Source organism: Triturus cristatus, chromosome 10 (genome assembly GCF_964204655.1).
Source record: "Triturus cristatus chromosome 10, aTriCri1.1, whole genome shotgun sequence".
NCBI classification, from domain to species: Eukaryota; Metazoa; Chordata; class Amphibia; order Caudata; family Salamandridae; genus Triturus; species Triturus cristatus.
Genome location: NC_140593.1, coordinates 1,246,916,914 through 1,246,935,248, shown reverse-complemented (window position 1 = coordinate 1,246,935,248; position 18,335 = coordinate 1,246,916,914). Strand labels below are relative to the sequence as shown.

At 53.7% G+C, this 18,335-nt stretch overlaps 1 protein-coding gene across 2 annotated transcripts in view; it reads right to left on the bottom strand.

The window, feature by feature from the left end:
• Positions 1 to 439: 439 nt before the first annotated feature.
• LOC146797200 (RIB43A-like with coiled-coils protein 2) overlaps positions 440 to 18,335 on the bottom strand; it is a 122,374-nt gene continuing 104,478 nt past the window's right edge. For both annotated transcript variants that reach the window (XM_085629915.1, XM_085629914.1), the window contains exon 9: positions 440 to 698. In XM_085629915.1, the coding sequence (XP_085486041.1) occupies positions 617 to 698 (82 nt within the window). In that variant the 3' untranslated portion in view covers positions 440 to 616. The remainder of the gene's footprint in view (positions 699 to 18,335) is intronic.

The following is an 18,335-nucleotide window of genomic DNA, read 5'->3' as shown; positions in this document are numbered from 1 at the left end:
TTGGTGTCAAGGTAGCTGGGTTATACGCACAGTCATCCAAGCAAGCTGAGGTATATCCGACAGGCTCCAGACAGGCCGAGTTAACTCCAACAGGCATCAGACAGGCCAAGTTACCTGCCACAGGCATAACACAGGCCAAGTTAACTCCCACAGGCTCCAGACAGGCCAAGTGAACTCCCACAGGCTCCAGACTGTCCAGGCAAACTCCCACAGGCTGCAGACAGGCCAAGTTAACTCCCACAGGCATCAAACAGGCTAAGTTAACTCCCACAGGCATCAAACATTCTAAGTTAACTCCCACAAGCTCCAGACAAGGCCAAGTTAACTGAAGCATCACCTAAGTTATCCAGACAAGGTTGGTTATCCCTCACAGGGTGAGGTATGCCCCGCATACATATCATGGCAGACTGAAGTAGCCCAAGCACAGTTATCCAGTAGAATTGTCCAGATGCACAGAAACCTCTTTCTACTTTATTGCTTTTACAGCCTGTGATAAGGCAGCACACCGAAGGCTGGCAAGGGTACTGGACTGTCTGTAATGAGTGGGACACCACAGAGGCAGGCGAGTGTCCTGTGATGGGAGATGCAAGGGCTTCTGTCGATACACAGGTCCTCCTCAGCGGGTGGTGGTGTTGAACTGGCAGAAGTACTGAGCCGTGGGCTTGTTTGTGTACACTTCCTTCTCCAGGTACTGCAAGCTGTGAAGAAAGAGAGAAGGTTAGGCTGTTACCTGTGGGGAAAGACTCCTGCAGAAGGTGCAACACTGGCATGAGCTATTCAGACATCCGCAGTGACAGCAATGGCTGCAAAGCCCTCGTGGGGACAATTGAGTCCTATTTTACAACATTTAACCCAAGATAGATGTCCTTTTGTCCTGTCCACGAGGGCTTCCTAGATCACAGAAGTAGGGTGAGGGGTGAGTTACATCTCCAAGCTCACACCCTGCCCTCACTGATCAAGAGCTGGAAGGGAGAGTTGAGTAAACATTACTCGTAATGAACAAAAACTGCACCAATGGTAGGCTTATTTCAAAGGCCGCAAAGTAAGTATCTGTTGCAAGAAAAGGACAGAAATAATAGTTATTCTGTAGAGTAAGGGCATGATTTAGATCTCGGCAGACGGGTTACTCCTCACAACGGTGACAGATATCCCGTCCGCCGAAATGTAAATCCCAATGGGATATTATGGGATTTATATTTCGGCGGACGGGATATCTGTAACCGTTGTGAGGGAGTAACCCATCAGCCAGAATTTAAACAGGTCCTAAAACACAGCCAAACATGGGGTTAGGCTTAAATACTATTTTAACCACATCGGACATCATTCCGGAAGGTAAGTCTCCTGCTCAAGAGATCCCAGGACAGCACTTGCTGAACACGTTTGAGGCTTCTCAATGTGCCCCCTTCACGAGGCTGGAGGTGGCCCTGTGGTTTGGAGTCTCTGTGCCCCCTTCACGAGGCTGGAGGTGGCCCTGTGGTTTGGAGTCTCTGTGCCCCCTTATCAAGGCTGGAGGTGGCACTGTGGCTTGGAGTCTCTGTGCCCCCTTCACGAGGCTGGAGGTGGCCCTGTGGTTTGGAGTCTCTGTGCCCCCTTCATGAGGCTGGAGGTGGCCCTGTGGCTTGGAGTCTCTGTGCCCCCTTATCAAGGCTGGAGGTGGCCCTGTGGCTTGGAGTCTCTGTGCCCCCTTATCAAGGCTGGAGGTGGCACTGTGGCTTGGAGTCTCTGTGCCCCCTTCACGAGGCTGGAGGTGGCCCTGTGGCTTGGAGTCTCTGTGCCCCCTTCACGAGGCTGGAGGTGGCCCTGTGGCTTGGAGTCTCTGTGCCCCCTTCACGAGGCTGGAGGTGACCCTGTGGCTTGGAGTCTCTGTGCCCCCTTCACGAGGCTGGAGGTGGCCCTGTGGCTTGGAGTCTCTGTGCCCCCTTCACGAGGCTGGAGGTGGCCCTGTGGCTTGGAGTCTCTGTGCCCCCTTCACGAGGCTGGAGGTGACCCTGTGGCTTGGAGTCTCTGTGCCCCCTTATCAAGGCTGGAGGTGGCCTGTGGCTTGGAGTCTCTGTGCCCCCTTCACGAGGCTGGAGGTGGCCCTGTGGCTTGGAGTCTCTGTGCCCCCTTCACGAGGCTGGAGGTGGCCCTGTGGCTTGGAGTCTCTGTGCCCCCTTCACGAGGCTGGAGGTGGCCCTGTGGTTTGGAGTCTCTGTGCCCCCTTCACGAGGCTGGAGGTGGCCCTGTGGCTTGGAGTCTCTGTGCCCCCTTAACAAGACTGGAGGTGGCCCTGTGGCTTGGAGTCTCTGTGCCCCCTTATCAAGGCTGGAGGTGGCCCTGTGGCTTGGAGTCTCTGTGCCCCCTTAACCAGGCTGGAGGTGGCCCTGTGGCTTGGAGTCTCTGTGCCCCCTTCATGAGGCTGGAGGTGGCCCTGTGGCTTGGAGTCTCTGTGCCCCCTTATCGAGGCTGGAGGAGGCCCTGCGGCCTGGAGTCTCTGTGCCCACTTCACGAGGCTGGAGGTGGCCCTGTGGCTTGGAGTCTCTGTGCCCCCTTATCAAGGCTGGAGGTGGCCCTGTTGCTTGGAGTTTCTGTGCCCCCTTCACAAGGCTGGAGGTGGCCCTGTGGCTTGCAGTCTCTGTGCCCCCTTCACGAGGCTGGAGGTGGCCCTGTGGCTTGGAGTCTCTGTGCCCCCTTCACGAGGCTGCAGGTGGCCCTGTGGCTTGGAGTCTCTGTGCCCCCTTATCAAGGCTGGAGGTGGCCTGTGGTTTGGAGTCTCTGTGCCCCCTTATCCAGGCTGGAGGTGGCCTGTGGCTTGGAATCTCTGTGCCCCCTTCACGAGGCTGGAGGTGGCCCTGTGGCTTGGAGTCTCTGTGCCCCCTTCACGAGGCTGGAGGTGGCCCTGTGGCTTGGAGTCTCTGTGCCCCCTTATCAAGGCTGGAGGTGGCCCTGTGGCTTGGAGTTTCTGTGCCCCCTTCACGAGGCTGGAGGTGGCCCTGTGGCTTGGAGTCTCTGTGCCCCCTTCACGAGGCTGGAGGTGGCCCTGTGGCTTGGAGTCTCTGTGCCCCCTTATCAAGGCTGGAGGTGGCCCTGTGGCTTGGAGTCTCTGTGCCCCCTTATCCAGGCTGGAGGTGGCCTGTGGCTTGGAATCTCTGTGCCCCCTTATCAAGGCTGGAGGTGGCCCTGTGGCTTGGAGTCTCTGTGCCCCCTTAACGAGGCTGGAGGTGGCCCTGTGGCTTGGAGTCTCTGTGCCCCCTTCACGAGGCTGGAGGTGGCCCTGTGGCTTGGAGTCTCTGTGCCCCCTTCACGAGGCTGGAGGTGGCCCTGTGGCTTGGAGTCTCTGTGCCCCCTTAACAAGACTGGAGGTGGCCCTGTGGCTTGGAGTCTCTGTGCCCCCTTATCAAGGCTGGAGGTGGCCCTGTGGCTTGGAGTCTCTGTGCCCCCTTAATGAGGCTGGAGGTGGCCCTGTGGCTTGGAGTCTCTGTGCCCCCTTCACGAGGCTGGAGGTGGCCCTGTGGCTTGGAGTCTCTGTGCCCCCTTATCGAGGCTGGAGGAGGCCCTGCGGCCTGGAGTCTCTGTGCCCACTTCACGAGTCTGGAGGTGGCCCTGTGGCTTGGAGTCTCTGTGCCCCCTTATCAAGGCTGGAGGTGGCCCTGTTGCTTGGAGTTTATGTGCCCCCTTCACAAGGCTGGAGGTGGCCCTGTGGCTTGGAGTCTCTGTGCCCCCTTCACGAGGCTGGAGGTGGCCCTGTGGCTTGGAGTCTCTGTGCCCCCTTCACGAGGCTGGAGGTGGCCCTGTGGCTTGGAGTCTCTGTGCCCCCTTATCAAGGCTGGAGGTGGCCTGTGGCTTGGAGTCTCTGTGCCCCCTTATCCAGGCTGGAGGTGGCCTGTGGCTTGGAATCTCTGTGCCCCCTTCACGAGGCTGGAGGTGGCCCTGTGGCTTGGAGTCTCTGTGCCCCCTTCACGAGGCTGGAGGTGGCCCTGTGACTTGGAGTCTCTGTGCCCCCTTATCAAGGCTGGAGGTGGCCCTGTGGCTTGGATTTTCTGTGCCCCCTTCACGAGGCTGGAGGTGGCCCTGTGGCTTGGAGTCTCTGTGCCCCCTTCACGAGGCTGGAGGTGGCCCTGTGGCTTGGAGTCTCTGTGCCCCCTTCACGAGGCTGGAGGTGGCCCTGTGGCTTGGAGTCTCTGTGCCCCATTATCAAGGCTGGAGGTGGCCTGTGGCTTGGAGTCTCTGTGCCCCCTTATCCAGGCTGGAGGTGGCCTGTGGCTTGGAATCTCTGTGCCCCCTTCACGAGGCTGGAGGTGGCCCTGTGGCTTGGAGTCTCTGTGCCCCCTTCACGAGGCCGGAGGTGGCCCTGTGGCTTGGAGTCTCTGTGCCCACTTCACGAGGCTGGAGGTGGCCCTGTGGCTTGGAGTCTCTGTGCCCCCTTATCAAGGCTGGAGGTGGCCCTGTGGCTTGGAGTTTCTGTGCCCCCTTCACGAGGCTGGAGGTGGACCTGTGGCTTGGAGTCTCTGTGCCCCCTTCACGAGGCTGGAGGTGGCCCTGTGGCTTGGAGTCTCTGTGCCCCCTTCACGAGGCTGGAGGTGGCCCTGTGGCTTGGAGTCTCTGTGCCCCCTTCACGAGGCTGGAGGTGGCCCTGTGGCTTGGAGTCTCTGTGCCCCCTTCACGAGGCTGGAGGTGGCCCTGTGGCTTGGAGTCTCTGTGCCCCATTATCAAGGCTGGAGGTGGCCTGTGGCTTGGAGTCTCTGTGCCCCCTTATCCAGGCTGGAGGTGGCCTGTGGCTTGGAATCTCTGTGCCCCCTTCACGAGGCTGGAGGTGGCCCTGTGGCTTGGAGTCTCTGTGCCCCCTTCACGAGGCCGGAGGTGGCCCTGTGGCTTGGAGTCTCTGTGCCCACTTCACGAGGCTGGAGGTGGCCCTGTGGCTTGGAGTCTCTGTGCCCCCTTATCAAGGCTGGAGGTGGCCCTGTGGCTTGGAGTTTCTGTGCCCCCTTCACGAGGCTGGAGGTGGACCTGTGGCTTGGAGTCTCTGTGCCCCCTTCACGAGGCTGGAGGTGGCCCTGTGGCTTGGAGTCTCTGTGCCCCCTTCACGAGGCTGGAGGTGGCCCTGTGGCTTGGAGTCTCTGTGCCCCCTTATCAAGGCTGGAGGTGGCCTGTGGCTTGGAGTCTCTGTGCCCCCTTATCCAGGCTGGAGGTGGCCTGTGGCTTGGAATCTCTGTGCCCCCTTCACGAGGCTGGAGGTGGCCCTGTGGCTAGGAGTCTCTGTGCCCCCTTCACGAGGCCAGAGGTGGCCCTGTGGCTTGGAGTCTCTGTGCCCACTTCACGAGGCTGGAGGTGGCCCTGTGGCTTGGAGTCTCTGTGCCCCCTTCACGAGGCTGGAGGTGGCCCTGTGGCTTGGAGTCTCTGTGCCCCCTTATCGAGGCTGGAGGAGGCCCTGCGGCCTGGAGTCTCTGTGCCCACTTCACGAGGCTGGAGGTGGCCCTGTGGCTTGGAGTGTCTGTGCCCCCTTATCAAGGCTGGAGGTGGCCCTGTTGCTTGGAGTTTATGTGCCCCCTTCACAAGGCTGGAGGTGGCCCTGTGGCTTGGAGTCTCTGTGCCCCCTTCACGAGGCTGGAGGTGGCCCTGTGGCTTGGAGTCTCTGTGCCCCCTTCACGAGGCTGGAGGTGGCCCTGTGGCTTGGAGTCTCTGTGCCCCCTTATCAAGGCTGGAGGTGGCCTGTGGCTTGGAGTCTCTGTGCCCCCTTATCCAGGCTGGAGGTGGCCTGTGGCTTGGAATCTCTGTGCCCCCTTTACGAGGCTGGAGGTGGCCCTGTGGCTTGGAGTCTCTGTGCCCCCTTCACGAGGCTGGAGGTGGCCCTGTGGCTTGGAGTCTCTGTGCCCCCTTATCAAGGCTGGAGGTGGCCCTGTGGCTTGGATTTTCTGTGCCCCCTTCACGAGGCTGGAGGTGGCCCTGTGGCTTGGAGTCTCTGTGCCCCCTTCACGAGGCTGGAGGTGGCCCTGTGGCTTGGAGTCTCTGTGCCCCCATCACGAGGCTGGAGGTGGCCCTGTGGCTTGGAGTCTCTGTGCCCCATTATCAAGGCTGGAGGTGGCCTGTGGCTTGGAATCTCTGTGCCCCCTTCACGAGGCTGGAGGTGGCCCTGTGGCTTGGAGTCTCTGTGCCCCCTTCACGAGGCCGGAGGTGGCCCTGTGGCTTGGAGTCTCTGTGCCCACTTCACGAGGCTGGAGGTGGCCCTGTGGCTTGGAGTCTCTGTGCCCCCTTATCAAGGCTGGAGGTGGCCCTGTGGCTTGGAGTTTCTGTGCCCCCTTCACGAGGCTGGAGGTGGCCCTGTGGCTTGGAGTCTCTGTGCCCCCTTCACGAGGCTGGAGGTGGCCCTGTGGCTTGGAGTCTCTGTGCCCCCTTCACGAGGCTGGAGGTGGCCCTGTGGCTTGGAGTCTCTGTGCCCCCTTCACGAGGCTGGAGGTGACCCTGTGGCTTGGAGTCTCTGTGCCCCCTTATCAAGGCTGGAGGTGGCCTGTGGCTTGGAGTCTCTGTGCCCCCTTATCCAGGCTGGAGGTGGCCTGTGGCTTGGAATCTCTGTGCCCCCTTCACGAGGCTGGAGGTGGCCCTGTGGCTAGGAGTCTCTGTGCCCCCTTCACGAGGCCAGAGGTGGCCCTGTGGCTTGGAGTCTCTGTGCCCACTTCACGAGGCTGGAGGTGGCCCTGTGGCTTGGAGTCTCTGTGCCCCCTTATCGAGGCTGGAGGTGGCCCTGTGGCTTGGAGTCTCTGTGCCCCCTTCACGAGGCTGGAGGTGGCCCTGTGGCTTGGAGTTTCTGTGCCCCCTTCACGAGGCTGGAGTCTCTGTGCCCCCTTATCGAGGCTGGAGTCTCTGTGCCCCTGTGGCTTGGAGTCTCTGTGCACTTCACTCTCTTCCTGATGGACATCTAAAGATGGGGCAGCCAGCCCTCCTTGCATCATTCAAGTAAGCGGTCTCTAAAATACGCCTCTCCTTAAGGTTACATGTTTTGGGTCCACCTCTGTACAGGATGGGTCCTGACACACGTTACACTGCGACCAGAAATGCTAGTGGAACACACACCACAGCTCAGTGGTCGAGATGCCGCAGTGCTTAATTTGTACAAAACAAATGAGTGCCAGCGTTCTAGTCAGGAGACCACTGCAGCTTGCACCACACATTGTCCCTGCCAGCGCTGCCAATGATAGTAACAACATAACTACTAACCATCACACTCATAAAAGTGACAATTCAAACTATTCCAGGCACCCAAAGCTATAAGAATGGCTTGGGCGGCAGTCAATAGTCATTTTTTATGTATATTGAATTAATTATTAACTGTTGTTGTAGTCATCTCTAAATTAGCCAGACGTAACCACATTGTGGCAGATTGTCACACACCCAGTTGCTGACATATAAGTGCTGGTGCCCAGCACCGGAAGCCACCGGCTCAAATTAAGCACTGCGATGCCGGCATTCTCACAGCCACCGTGAGCCCTCCATGACAATGTGCACTGTTGGCATGGAATCCTCAGCATGGCTGTGAGAAGCTGTGCTGCCCGCCGTGTTCATTTCTTCATCCCGCCTCTCATAGCGTGGGTCTTAGTCTTGCCGTAGGTTGTGGCGTGGGTCATGCTACATGTGAATGTGATCAGGGTTCTGGAAGCGGGCTGCACCAGGGTTGCCTTGCCAGACAGAGGAGCTGATCATCCCTTTGAATTTGTTCAGGGCCCTCCTTCGGATATTGCAGTCAGCTCTTGGGCTCTATCCCAACTGCCATCCCTTCTCTGTAGAACAAGGTCCTTCCTCTCATCTGAAACTTCTCCTTTCTTCTGCGACTGCGGCTTTATCTGAGGAGGATTGGAAATCTGCGGAGAGTTCCCGCTTTGGTGGCTCTGGCTTCGCGCAGCGCCTCCAGAGTGGGACCATTGTTAGCTGCCCGGACAAGGACTTCAAGCAGGCTCTGCACACCAGCATGGAGACAGCAGCAGCCTTAGACAGAGCCCTGCAGGGGACTGTCTTTCCTGGGCTTGGAACAAACCTTTGACTCTACAGCATCCTGCTCTTGTGACCGGAAGAGAGTTGGGGGGGGCTGCTCTGCATGGACAGGAGCCCACCCTATGGGTGCAGAAGGCCTGCGCGAGGCTCCGCCCCTGAAGATCTGCATGGAGTGGCTCTCAACATACAGAGCCTTTCCCAAGTTATAAGAACTCTGCATTTGGCTCAGCTGGCGCGAGATGTGTGATGGCAATCTCAATGCATTGAGTCATTCCCAGCTCTATGAACTGTGCAGCCCAGCTGACTGAACATCTACATGGACATGACCGGAATGTATTGAGTCAACCCAGAGCTATACCGCCCGTGGTACGGCTGGCCTTGGCCATCAATTAGCTGAGCAAGCAATATCTGTGGTGAACCTGTAGCATCCGTGACCACCCCAGCATACGGAGCGCTGGCATCGCTGCTCTACAGCTCCAGGGGACAACAATGATTATCTTCTTCACCCTAGGTTTGGGGTTCTATCAAGTGGACTGCAGCCGCTCGGCCTGAGGTCACAACTACTCTGGAGATATCAGCATTCGAAGGCGCAGTTGGCCGCAGACCCCACTGAATGATAGTTTCTAATGTGACACAGTCACACCTTTGCACAAAGTGGGTAACAGCAGTCAAGCTCAGAATCTTGACTGCAAGAAGACATGTCCCTCAGAGCCGCGACCCCACGGAGGTGCCTGACCTTGCACCGTTGATCGCTCCACCAGCCATGCTCAGGGCCAATGCATTGTACTGAACACGGATGCACGGTCGTTTATCATAGTCTGGCCCATTGACTGCAAGAAGACATGTCCCTCAGAGCCGCGACCCCACGGCGCTGCCTGGCCTTGCACAGTTCATCGCTCCGCTAGCCATGCTCAGGGCCGATGCATTGTACTGAAGACGGATGCACGGTCGTTTATCACGCTTCTGGCCATTGACTGCAAGAAGACATGTCCCTCAGAGCCGCGATCCCATGGAGGTGCCTGGCCTTGCACCGTTGATCGCTCCGCCAGACATGCTCAGGGCCAATGCATTGTACTGAACACGGATGCACGGTCGTTTATCATAGTCTGGCCCATTGACTGCAAGAAGACATGTCCCTCAGAGCCGCGACCCCACGGCGGTGCCTGGCCTTGCACAGTTCATCGCTCCGCTAGCCATGCTCAGGGCCGATGCATTGTACTGAAGACGGATGCACGGTCGTTTATCACGCTTCTGGCCATTGACTGCAAGAAGACATGTCCCTCAGAGCCGCGATCCCATGGAGGTGCCTGGCCTTGCACCGTTGATCGCTCCGCCAGACATGCTCAGGGCCGATGCATTGTACTGAACACGGATGCACGGTCGTTTATCACAGTCTGGCCCATTGACTGCAAGAAGACATGTCCCTCAGAGCCGCGACCCCACGGCGGTGCCTGGCCTTGCACCGTTGATTTTTCCGCCAGCCATGCTCAGGGCCGATGCATTGTACTGAACACGGATGCACGGTCGTTTATCACAGTCTGGCCCATTGACTGCAAGAAGACATGTCGCTCAGAGCCGCGATCCCACGGAGGTGCCTGGCCTTGCACCGTTGATTTTTCCGCCAGCCATGCTCAGGGCCGATGCATTGTACTGAACACGGTTGCACGGTCGTTTATCACAGTCTGGCCCATTGACTGCAAGAAGACATGTCCTTCAGAGCCGCGATCCCACGGAGGTGCCTGGCCTTGCACCGTTGATCGCTCCGCCAGCCATACTCAGGGCCGATGCATTGTACTGAACACGGATGCACGGTCGTTTATCACAGTCTGGCCCATTGACTGCAAGAAGACATGTCCCTCAGAGCCGCGATCACACGGGGGTGCTTGGCCTTGCACCGTTGATCGCTCCGCCAGCCATGCTCAGGGCCAATGCATTGTACTGAACACGGATGCACGGTCGTTTATCACAGTCTGGCCCATTGACTGCAAGAAGACATGTCCCTCAGAGCCACGATCCCATGGAGGTGCCTGGCCTTGCACCGTTGATCGCTCCGCCAGCCATGCTCAGGGCCAATGCATTGTACTGAACACGGATGCACGGTCGTTTATCATAGTCTGGCCCATTGACTGCAAGAAGACATGTCCCTCAGAGCCGCGACCCCACGGCGGTGCCTGGCCTTGCACAGTTCATCGCTCCGCCAGCCATGCTCAGGGCCAATGCATTGTACTGAACACGGATGCACGGTCGTTTATCACAGTCTGGCCCATTGACTGCAAGAAGACATGTCCCTCAGAGCCACGATCCCATGGAGGTGCCTGGCCTTGCACCGTTGATCGCTCCGCCAGCCATGCTCAGGGCCAATGCATTGTACTGAACACGGTTGCACGGTCGTTTATCACAGTCTGGCCCATTGACTGCAAGAAGACATGTCCCTCAGAGCCGCGATCACACGGGGGTGCTTGGCCTTGCACCGTTGATCGCTCCGCCAGCCATGCTCAGGGCCAATGCATTGTACTGAACACGGATGCACGGTCGTTTATCACAGTCTGGCCCATTGACTGCAAGAAGACATGTCCCTCAGAGCCACGATCCCATGGAGGTGCCTGGCCTTGCACCGTTGATCGCTCCGCCAGCCATGCTCAGGGCCAATGCATTGTACTGAACACGGATGCACGGTCGTTTATCACAGTCTGGCCCATTGACTGCAAGAAGACATGTCCCTCAGAGCCGCGACCCCACGGAGGTGCCTGGCACCGTTGATCGCTCCGCCAGCCATGCTCAGGGCTGATGCATTGTACTGAAGACGGATGCACGGTCGCTTATCACACTTCTGGCCATTGACTGCAAGAAAACATGTCCCTCAGAGCCGCGACCCCACGGAGGTGCCTGGCCTTGCACCGTTGATCGCTCCGCCAGCCATGCTCAGGGCCGATGCATTGTACTGAAGACGGATGCACGGTCGTTTATCACGCTTCTGGCCATTGACTGCAAGAAGACATGTCCCTCAGAGCCGCGATCCCATGGAGGTGCCTGGCCTTGCACCGTTGATCGCTCCGCCAGCCATGCTCAGGGCCGATGCATTGTACTGAAGATGGATGCACTGTCGCTTATCACACTTCTGGCCCATTGACTGCAAGAAGACATGTCGCTCAGAGCCGCGACCCCACGGAGGTGCCTGGCCTTGCACCGTTGATCGCTCCGCCAGCCATGCTCAGGGCCGATGCATTGTACTGAAGACGGATGCACGGTCGTTTATCACACTTCTGGCCATTGACTGAACCCTAAGTAAATGGTGTAGTAAACGTGACAAGCGCCTACATTTCCTGCCGGCACTTGAATGCTCCCAATAGGTAGGTCGGCTGAAACTATGTTATTCAGTGGCTGTTGTATTTTCTGAATAATTATGAATTTACAGCTCTTGCCACAGATTCCGTCATCTGCGGCATCATTTGCAGATTTCTGAGAAGAAGTAGCTTGCTTCTCGCTCAAACACATCAAAGTAAGAAGATGTGTTACGTACCTGCAACTTGGGCTCCATAGCATTGGTACCTTTCATAGATTCACAGGTTTGAATAATTTCCTGTCAGTGGGCTGGGAAACCTCTGCATGCAACGGAGGCATAACAGTGTAGCATTACACTCAATAACATAGTAAAAGCCATAGACTACATACAGCCAGTGCGCGTCCTTGTGTGATCCGAACTTCAACCAATCAGGCACCAGGAACCACAGCTCTTTCCTGACAGAGGCTTCCAGATGCCATGAAAGGAGACCAGGGGGTGCTGCATGTGAATCTATTAAAGATACCAATGCTGTAGAACGTACATTACATAGAACTCATTTCTTCTACTGTGTTGGATCTGTCATAGATTCACATGCTTGATTCAACATTAGCAAAGCAGAACCAAAGAAAGGAGAAGACGGGAATGAAGCTCGCCTTATGAAAATAGGTTCTGGAGCACCACTCGTCCCACTGCTGCTGCTGTTCTGGATTGAATGTCGGGGGCAGTACTTCTTTGAGAAAGTGTGTTGTTCTCCATGCTGCTGCTTTGCAGGTTTTCTGGAGCAAGCCTGCTGCTAAGCGAGCCACCATAGCTGCCACAGTCCTTGATAATTTCAACGAAAGTTGCGAGCACTCAAACAAAATCACCATGAGATCATGAGCTGTCGGCCATACAAAACCTTCTTTTACTCTCATATTTCCTGTGGTCTGAATAGTTGTGTGAATAGTGTAGGCCAAGATGCATGGACTCAGAAACTCTCATACGTGAAACCAGTGACTCCACCGGTCGCACCACCGTGCACTTAAACGTGCAAATTTCAGCACTCGACTATTCACACCACAGCATATATGGGAACTAATTGGAGCATTTATTTGCTTGTATATCCAATATGTCCTGAGGAAGACAATGGCAATTTTCAGATGACGAAACACGTGTTGGCTGGCTAGAATATACTGTAAGGAACCTGAATAAAAGAAGACTTTGTATGAGGCACAACTGATGACCTCATTGGTGATTTTGTCGGAGTGCTCCCAACCATAGTTGAAACTATTGGGACTTTCTTCCTATTTGGGGAGCATATGGGGGGCTGCTCCTCCTTTTTGTGGAATATAGAAACAGTTGGAAACGCAGACATAGGTAAAGAGTGCACTGGCCACGTTCTAGCCACCACATTGTGAACTATATTCAGTCTTTGATGAGTGGGTTCTAGCAGTTACAGAGAGTGGTGTTTTCCTAGACATGTGAGCAAGAGTTGTATATGAAATAATCCATCTCACAAGTGTTTGTTTTGTTATTGTTCACCTCTTATTCAAAGGGCCATAAGATATATAAAGTTGGTCCAGTTGACGAACGTCCTTTGTCTTTTGCAGGTACAATTTGAGACATCTTTTAATTCTAGAGAATGCACCGCTCTCTCTGACGCCGTGGACAGGGTTGGAAAACATTTTGGCAAATCAATCTCTCAAATTAAATGCTGTAGGAATGAACCTAGGATTTGTAGCCAAAGATACATTGTCCCCGGAGAATCGTAAATAAAGTCCCATATAAGAAATCGCCTGTAATTCTCCAAATCTTCTAGCAAATGTGTTTTCTGAGAAAGAAGCAGTGTTGTAGATTAATAAAGTGGCTCAAAGGGCGGCCTCATCAGAGCTGCCAAAACTGTGATGTAAGAAGGGATTCATGATGCCCATATTGCCTGTTCTGATGAAAATGTGATCCTTTTGTGGAAAAATATTACATTTTGGCACCGGTTGAATTTGTAGGTGTGGCAGCCCTGAAGTGACCCTAATATCGTTGTGGTGTCTGTATGGGATTTGACTTATATACCTTCTTGATAAAGACATTCTAGCCATCAAAAGCCATGTCCATAACCATTTATTGCACCCCAGGTCTGCAAACAGGACTTTGCAGTCACCCATGAGGTCACCAATCCAGTGAAAGCCACACATCAAAGAATTCATCGCCGCGCCGATTACAGTGGCTGAGGCCTGGTCACCTTCCCGTAAAAGAGCTCAAGCTTGTTTTGTGTCCTCTGGAAGCTTCTCAAAGAAGGGGGCCCAGTCACCCCACAGCCGATGGCCATACCTACCCACCACTGCAGAGGCATTGGCAACTTCAAAAGCGACCTCTGCTAAACCTTAGACACATTTCCCTATGGTGTCTCGACCCTTTTTGCCGTGGGGCATTACATGGTGTTGCTGGATTCTGGGGGCTGTACTGCATAAAAACTGATAAAACCGAATCAGCCATAACTTGAGCAGGAATACAGGCCGAAGAGCTTCAGGTGCCTTATTGTTCTTTTTGATGTGTGATAAATTCAACAACACCGCTACTGGGCTCTTCATCATTAGCAGGCCTTTCCTCCACATTGGTCAAGGACAGGAATTAAAGAGCATTCTCTTTGAAGTCAAAAAGAAAATACAACTTCTTCCCAGTGAAAACTGGAACACTGCCATGCTTTGATTTGATTTGATTTATTATTTTATATAGCGCATTGAATCACCCCCGGGAGGGTATCTTTCTCACTCAGAGCCGGGAATGTGCCGATGTCACAAGAGGGAGAATCCCCGGGACCGCGTGTGTCGTCAGGAGCTAGAGACTGGTCTCAGTCTATCAGGACGTTTGCACTGAGGCCAGCATCACCACTGCTGTTATCATCATTAAACCCTCCTTGAGCCCTGTGAGGCGCCTGCAGGATTGACTATGGAAGTGCTGGTGCAGTAGACTGGAGAGGCTGAACCATTGAAGGTCAGGTTCCTCATCCCTCTCATCACCCTCTTGACCAAATGACGCATATTGTAAGATCTTTGGGGAACGTGAAGGAGAGACATAAATGAAGACAGCTGTGACATTGCCAAGGCTGGTCAAACTACAGACACATCCACTGACGAAGGAGGCATGTTGAAAGCTCAAGAGGGCTGCAAGAAATCCAGCACAACGTCAACGATAGCTACAATACACTGATGGGGTTTTCTTCATCATTGAGGATGATGTCGATGATGGAGTTAAGGTCGTCAATGGTTGAGGGACAGATGATTGGGGGTTGGCTGTCGTTGTTAACGATGCTGTCGGCGTGGATGGCGGATGCTACTTTGTTAACGGTAGAGCCTTCAACTAATCCGTCATCAACTTATTATAAGGCTGTGTTACCAAGATTATAAGCATCACCACCCCAGTGGTGGACAATGCCATCATGGTTGATGTAGGCAGCCTCATTGACAATACGGTTGTCAACAATTTAGGTTCAGACAAATCCATTGATGAAGCCATTTTTTACTGCTTTCGAAGCAATTCAGGGCTTGGTGGCATTGGCCTTTTTGTGTTTGGTGTATGCTTCTTGGGGGTTCAGTTTCTTTCTGACAACATGGCTGACCACGGGTCTGACCCATGACAGCAGGGTCAGAGGGGCCTTGAGCCGGATTGAAAGTCTTGGACAAAGACTTCTCTGAGACAAGCTTTACTATCATCACCAGCTTACGAGAGGTGGGTGCCTCTACTTTTTCCTCAGAGATATCCAGTGTAAATCTCCACTCTCTTTCCTTCAGTATTCTAGAGGGGACGTTCTTGCAGATGACGCATTTCTTCAGCTTGTAACTGGGATGCCAGAAGTAAAAACAATTGGTGCGAGGTTTGCCCATGTAAATGTTCTCTTGCGACAGGATGTGCAAGCCTTAAACTAAGATTTCTTCTCTGAGGCCTATGTCATCTCAAAAAAAAAAAAAAACAGTCAGGAAAATAGGATAGATCACAGCAAGATGTGAGGTGTGGTGCCTGATTGGCTGTAGTTTGGGTCACATAAAAAGTAACATTGGTTGTATATAACTTCAATATTTCAATGTTACTGAATGCAATGGCACACTGCTGTGCTAACCTGGATTACCGAGATTCCCAGTCTGATGATGGGGAATGATTTAAGAATGCGAGTTTTTGAAAACTCCAATGCTGAAAAATTAAAAAAAACACTATACATGGTGCCACACGGTAGACTGCTACATTCAGGAATTAAACTGGTAGCATTGAGATGTTATATGAGCTAATATGTTAGTCGATGAACCTAAACCTCGTTTTGGCTGAGGGCAGACCTGGAAGAGTCTAATCGGCATGAGCTCCTCTGGAGCTGTATCTCTCTTTGACCTGTTGCTGGTGTTATACTTTGGTGGGAGGTGTGGTGCTCTGAGATGCCTCCTGTTGCTGGTGTTGTACATTGGTGGGTGGTGTGGTGCTCTGAGATGCCTCCTGTTGCTGGTGTTGTACATTGGTGGGTGGTGTGGTGCTCTGAGATGCCTCCTGTTGCTGGTGTTGCACATTGGTGGGTGGTGTGGTGCTCTGAGATGCCTCCTGTTGATGATGATATACTTTGTTGAGTGGTATGGTGCTTTAAGATACCTTCTATTGCTGTTCATAGACATTGGTGGGTGGTGTGATGCTCTGAGATGCCTCCTGTTGCTGGTGTTGTACATTGGTGGGTGGTGTGGTGCTCTGAGATGCCTCCTGTTGCTGGTGTTGTACATTGGTGGGTGGTGTGGAGCTCTGAGATACCTCCTGTTGATGATGTTATACTTTGGTGAGTGGTATGGTGCTTTAAGATACCTTCTATTGCTGTTCATAGACATTGGTGGGTGGTGTGATGCTCTGAGATGCCTCCTGTTGCTGGTGTTGTACATTGGTGGGTGGTGTGGTGCTCTGAGATGCCTCCTGTTGATGATGTTATACTTTGTTGAGTGGTATGGTGCTTTAAGATACCTTCTATTGCTGTTTATAGACATTGGTGGATGGTGTGATGCTCTGAGATGCCTTCTATTGCGGTCTTTAGACATTGGTGGGTGGTGTGGTGCTCTGAGATGCCTCCTGTTGCTGGTGTTGTACATTGGTGGGTGGTGTGGTGCTCTGAGATGCCTCCTGTTGATGATGTTATACTTTGTTGAGTGGTATGGTGCTTTAAGATACCTTCTGTTGCTGTTCATAGACATTGGTGGGTGGTGTGATGCTCTGAGATGCCTTCTATTGCGGTCTTTAGACATTGGTGGGTGGTGTGGTGCTCTGAGATGCCTCCTGTTGCTGGTGTTGTACATTGGTGGGTGGTGTGGTGCTCTGAGATGCCACCTGTTGATGATGTTATACTTTGGTGAGTGGTATGGTGCTTTAAGATACCTTCTATTGCTGTTCATAGACATTGGTGGGTGGTGTGATGCTCTGAGATGCCTCCTGTTGTTGTTTTTACACATTGGTGATGGTTTGGTGCTCCGAGATGCCTCCTGTTGCTGGTGTTACACATTGGTGGGAGGTGTGGTGCTCTGGGATGCCTTCTGTTGCTGGTGTTCTACATTGGTGGGTTGTGTGGTGCTCTGAGATGCCTCCTGTTGCTGGTGGTATACTTTGATGGGTGGTGTGGTGCTCTGAGATACCTTCTATTGCTGTTTATAGACATTGGTGGGTGGTGTGGTGGTCTGAGATGCCTCCTGTTGCTGGTGTGTATATTGGTGGGTGGTGTGGTGCTCTGAGATGCCTCCTGTTGTTGTTGTTATACATTGGTGGGTGTTGTGGTGCTCTGAGATGCCTCCTGTTGCTGGTGTTGTACATTGGTGGCTGGTGTGGAGCTCTGAGATACCTCCTGTTGTATTTGTTTTAGACATTGTTGGGTGGTGTGGTGCTCTGAGATGCCTCCTGTTGCTGGTGTTGTACATTGGTGGGTGGTGTGGTGCTCTGAGTTGTCGCCTGTTGCTGGTGTTATACATTGGTGGGTTATGTGGTGCTCTTAGATGCCTCCTGTTGCTGGTGTTATACTTTGTTGAGTGGTGTGGTGCTCTGAGATGATTCCTGTTGCTGGTGTTATAGATTGGTGGGAGATGTGGCGCTCTGAGATGCCTCCTGTTGCTGGTGTTATACATTGGTGGGTTGTGTGGTGCTCTGAGATACTGTCTGTTGCTGGTGTTATACTTTGGTGGGTGGTGTGGTGCTCTGAGATGCCTCCTGTTGCTGGTGTTATACATTGGTGGGTGGTGTGGTGCTCTGAGATGCCTCCTCTTGCTGGTGGTATACATTGGTGGGTGTTGTGGTGCTCTGAGATGCCTCCTGTTGCTGGTGGTATACATTGGTGGGTGGTTTGGTGCTCTGAGATGTCTCCTGTTGCTGGTGTTATACTTTGGTGAGTGGTGTGGTGCTCCGAGATGATTCCTGTTGCTGGTGTTATAGATTGGTGGGAGGTGTGGTGCTCTGAGATGCCTCCTGTTGCTGATGTTATACATTGGTGGGTTGTGTGGTGCTCTGAGATACCTTCTGTTGCTGGTGTTATACATTGGTGGGTGGTGTGGTGCTCTGAGATGCCTTCTGTTGGTGGTGTTATACATTGGTGGGTGGTGTGGTGCTCTGAGATGATTCATGTTGCTGTTGTTATACTTTGGTGAGTGGTATGGTGCTCTGAGATACATTCTATTGCTGTTTTTAGGTCTCGCCTACGCAGCGCATAGGACACCTTTAGATGTCGTTTAGCTCTTTTTTGAAGCACATACTCGTGTTTGTGGCGTCATGCACCTTGCGGGAGTGAGCAGGAGTGCGCCACAAGCACAAGTATGTGCTTCAAAAAAGAGCAGATTGCGCACGCACCACTACCGGGCCAGCAAACACATGCATGCGCCTCTCTCCTCGCCCACTCACTCGCTCCGTCCTCTCCGTCTTCTTTTTGCATGCAAAACCTTAAACTTCATTTTCGTAATGCAGTGCACAGCCTTGCAAGCCAACAAAGAAGTTTTCCACAACAAGTATTTTGGGTATTTATATTCAGATACATAGGAAACATCAATTTGGTGCTCCTCGAATGCAGGGCCTGGCTGGAAAACAAAGTAAGCCCTGGCAAAGATGTTCAATTCAGCCC